The 3,505-nt window shown below is 44.7% G+C and overlaps 1 protein-coding gene across 1 annotated transcript; it reads left to right on the forward strand.

The window, feature by feature from the left end:
* Window positions 1-398: 398 nt before the first annotated feature.
* LOC308511615 (huntingtin-interacting protein M-like) lies at window positions 399-767 on the forward strand (the record flags this gene model as incomplete). The annotated part of the gene is made up of 1 exon (XM_081081608.1): window positions 399-767. The coding sequence occupies one exon, from the start codon at window positions 399-401 to the stop codon at window positions 765-767; it is 369 nt and encodes a 122-aa protein (XP_080937734.1).
* Window positions 768-3,505: the final 2,738 nt, after the last annotated feature.

A 3,505-nucleotide genomic window follows, 5' to 3' on the forward strand; every position in this document is an offset into this window, starting at 1 on the left:
CTACAACTAATCAAAGGTTGTAAAGGACCGTAAAGACGATGTAAGGTTAGAATCAGATGGCATGGAATTGTGTCCTTAAGATGGGAAAAGTTTTCAATTGAAACACATTTATTTTTACAATGTTAAAATCAAGCAGAAAATGACAGTTCCCTCAAAAGTCAGGGGCCAGTCGCTAGAGTTACAGGTCCCTGTAGGGGACATTTCTAGGCTGAGGTCTGATGAGGTCACAGTGGACACCTATGGCGACCCAAAGTCCAGGATGTCATAAAGGGCTCCCTGACCAATGAGGGGCTAGAGTGCAGAGATATAAGAGGCAGAACTGAGCGCTGGTGTCTTCAAAGACCTAGCCTAGCTATACATACAGTTAAGAAGGGCTGATCGGACTGAAATCAACAACCATGTCACAAAATCAAAGCCCTGCGAACTCCTCCAGGACTCCAGACCGCGATTTAATCGCCGAGTTGCAGTCTCCTTTGACCTACGTGGATCGCCTTCTTCAAAACAATCACCAGAATCAAGATCAAAGCTCCGGCGCAGACGACTTGGTTATGGTCATGCTCGACTCCCTGACGGACTACATCGTGGAGATGGTGGGCTTGGAGGCCAACAACCGAAGTGCGCCGAGTGCTCCAAGTGCGCCAAGGGTGCCCAGTGCGCCGACCACCGAGCCAGAGGCGGAAAGGCCAGCCAACAGCAATGAAGTGCCGCGCTACCCTGATGCAGCGTTCACTCTGTTCGACCAAAAGCGTGCATCCAGAAGAGGCTGAAAGCCTGAGTCCCCGAGCCTGGCCAGAGTCATTGGAGCAGCCCAAGCTAAATGTCACCCAGCTGAGGAAGCCAGGTTCTGTCGTCAACTAATGTCATTAAAGGACTGAATAGCACCGCAGTACTTCTGATTCCGCTGTTTCTGTCATTTGGTGGGAGAAGTAGCTGCGAGACATCCAGGAGGTATCTCATGGAGAGTTGGAAGGTAGAAGGTGTGGGCAGTGTGGGAATGGTGGAATTGGGGGTTTAAGGGAGCAGTTTCTAAGGGTGACGGTGCGGGGAGGGGCGCTGGTGGGAGTAACTGGTGGAGGTTGTTGGGGAAGAGACGACTTTCGCAAGGGTTTTGAACAAGTCAAGGCTGGGGTGAGGGATGGCTCCCAGAATGATTGTGGTAACTGGGGTGGGCCTGAAGACCATGACTGAGGCGCCAGAGGATTTATTCATGATTGGGAATGTCTAAAAGTAGGAAGTGGTGGCAACGGGGGTGGCAGAGAGGGTAGCATAGCAGTTGGCATGAACTTCATGGGATTGGGGCTTTACAGGAGGAATGAGGAGTGGTGGGAAAAACAAAGAAACATACATGAAAGGAATTAGAGTCCGCTGATTTCATTTATTTATATACTGCCTCGTTACAAAAAAGGACTTGAGACAGGGAGTATTAAGTAGTGCTTTAACTGCCATTACAATATATTATTTTGTCCTCTTTTGTGGATACTGCTGCTTTAAACAGTAATATATAAAAGCTACTCTCTGGTCTAAAACTTAAAATTCAAGCAAGTCTTAATGATTACTGAATATTACATTATAAACACAATTATAAATCTCATTCTCAAATGAAACACCTACCTTGTTATCATATTTAATAGAGTAACAGAGGTATCAGTGGCTGAATACATGTTTTAAAATGTACATGTATGTTCTGTATAAATTCCATCCCAACTGATGGACTCAAAGCACATATAAGTTTGATAAACACTTTTATGTGCTGTGTTAAGATTTTTAAAAAGTTTTTGCATTAAGTGTTATAGAAAACCAACCCCTCTCCTGTGAGTGTCAACATTTGAAATTTTCACCAATGTTCACTGCCCTTTGCTGCTTCTCTGCCTGTCACACAGGGCTGGTCAGAGGCTGCCTAGCCGGCTTCAACAATGCGATCAGAGGACGTGACTTGGCCATCTCCGGACAGACTTTCTGGCCATGGGATCCTGGACATTCATCTGTTCCCTCTGAGCAGCAGTTCCCTGCTGTGTGAAATGGGGATAATAGGAGTTCCTCCAAGTTTGGGTATTCCCGAAGGTTAAGTCAACCTGTGTGGGTAACTGCGGAATAACACAGGGTCCGGAACAGAGCACACCCTTATAAATAGCTGGGTATGTCTCCCTCCCTGTAGGCCAGATGCTTAGGTGTGCTTCCAAGGGGCTGCTGAGCCTGGTTCTCAGTGATTGTTGGAGGTTTCGCCACTGGCTGTGAAAGCCATGGCCTGCTGAGCTTTGTAGAGAGACAGGAGAGTGTCACACAGAGGGAGAGGCAGAGGTACACGTACATCTAGAACCAGACAGTCCTCACCCTGGTTTCCTCTTGGCTCCCTTCTGCCTGGTGATTCAGCCTCTCTCTGTCTCCTTCTACCATCTCTGAAAGCCGCTTGGAGCTGGTTTAGCCTTTTCTTACTCCACAAGAATGTCCTGAGAATGTGTCGGAGTTGTGCTTAGAGCTCGTTGGAATATGTGCTTGCATAAATCCAAGAAAACTTTCTTGACACCCGGTACCTAGTAAACCAAATATTTATAGAAATATCATTGTCAAGATGTTCACCTCACAATTTTTTTTCAGGTTTCATACTCTACTTTCATTTAATTTATTGGGGTGACATTAGTTAATACAATTATATAGGTTTCCAGGTGTACAGTTCTATAACACATCATCTGTATATTGTATTGTGTGTTCACCACTCTAAGTGAAGTTTCCTTCTATCACCATTTATCCCCCCTTTACCCTCTTCAACTTGCCTCCTCCCCCCTTTCCCTCTGGTAATCATACTCTTGTCTATGAGGTTTTTTTTCTTTGCTTAATCCCTTCACCTTTTCTATCCAGCCACCTTAACCTCTCCTGATGGATCTGGAGAGTATTATAGTAAGTGAAATAAGCCAGTCAGAGAAAGACAAATGCCATATGACTTAACATATGTGGAAACAAATGAGCAAAATAAACAGACAAAATAGAAACAGACTCATATATGCAGAGAACAGGCTGATAACTGTCAGAGGCAAGGGGAGTTGAGAGGCTGGGTGAAAAAGATTGGTAGTTGCAGAACAGCCACAGAGATGTGGTTTGCAGCATGGGGAATATAGTCAATAATGTCGAGATAACTGGATATGGGCCAGGTGGGTGCTTGGGGCAGTGGGGGACCACTCTGTAGAGTGCATGGTTTTCCAGCCACTTTGCTGTACAGCTGAAACTGGTGTGGAATGCTACTGAATGTAAACTGTGGTTGAAAGAAAAAGCTATAGGGACTGTTAAGATAATTAGTATTTCAGAATATATGGGTCAAATCCAGTCTACCACCTGTCTTTGTAAATAAAATATTATTGGAACACAGGTATGCCCAATTGCTTACAAATAGTTTATACCTGCTTTCATGTTATCATGGCAGAGTTGATTAGTTGTGACAAAGAACATATGACCCACAAAGATTAATCTGACATTTTACAAAAAAAGTTTGCTGATTCCTGTTCTAGAATGA

This window comes from Myotis nattereri (genome assembly GCF_964212035.1).
Source record: "Myotis nattereri genome assembly, chromosome: X".
NCBI classification, from domain to species: domain Eukaryota; kingdom Metazoa; phylum Chordata; class Mammalia; order Chiroptera; family Vespertilionidae; genus Myotis; species Myotis nattereri.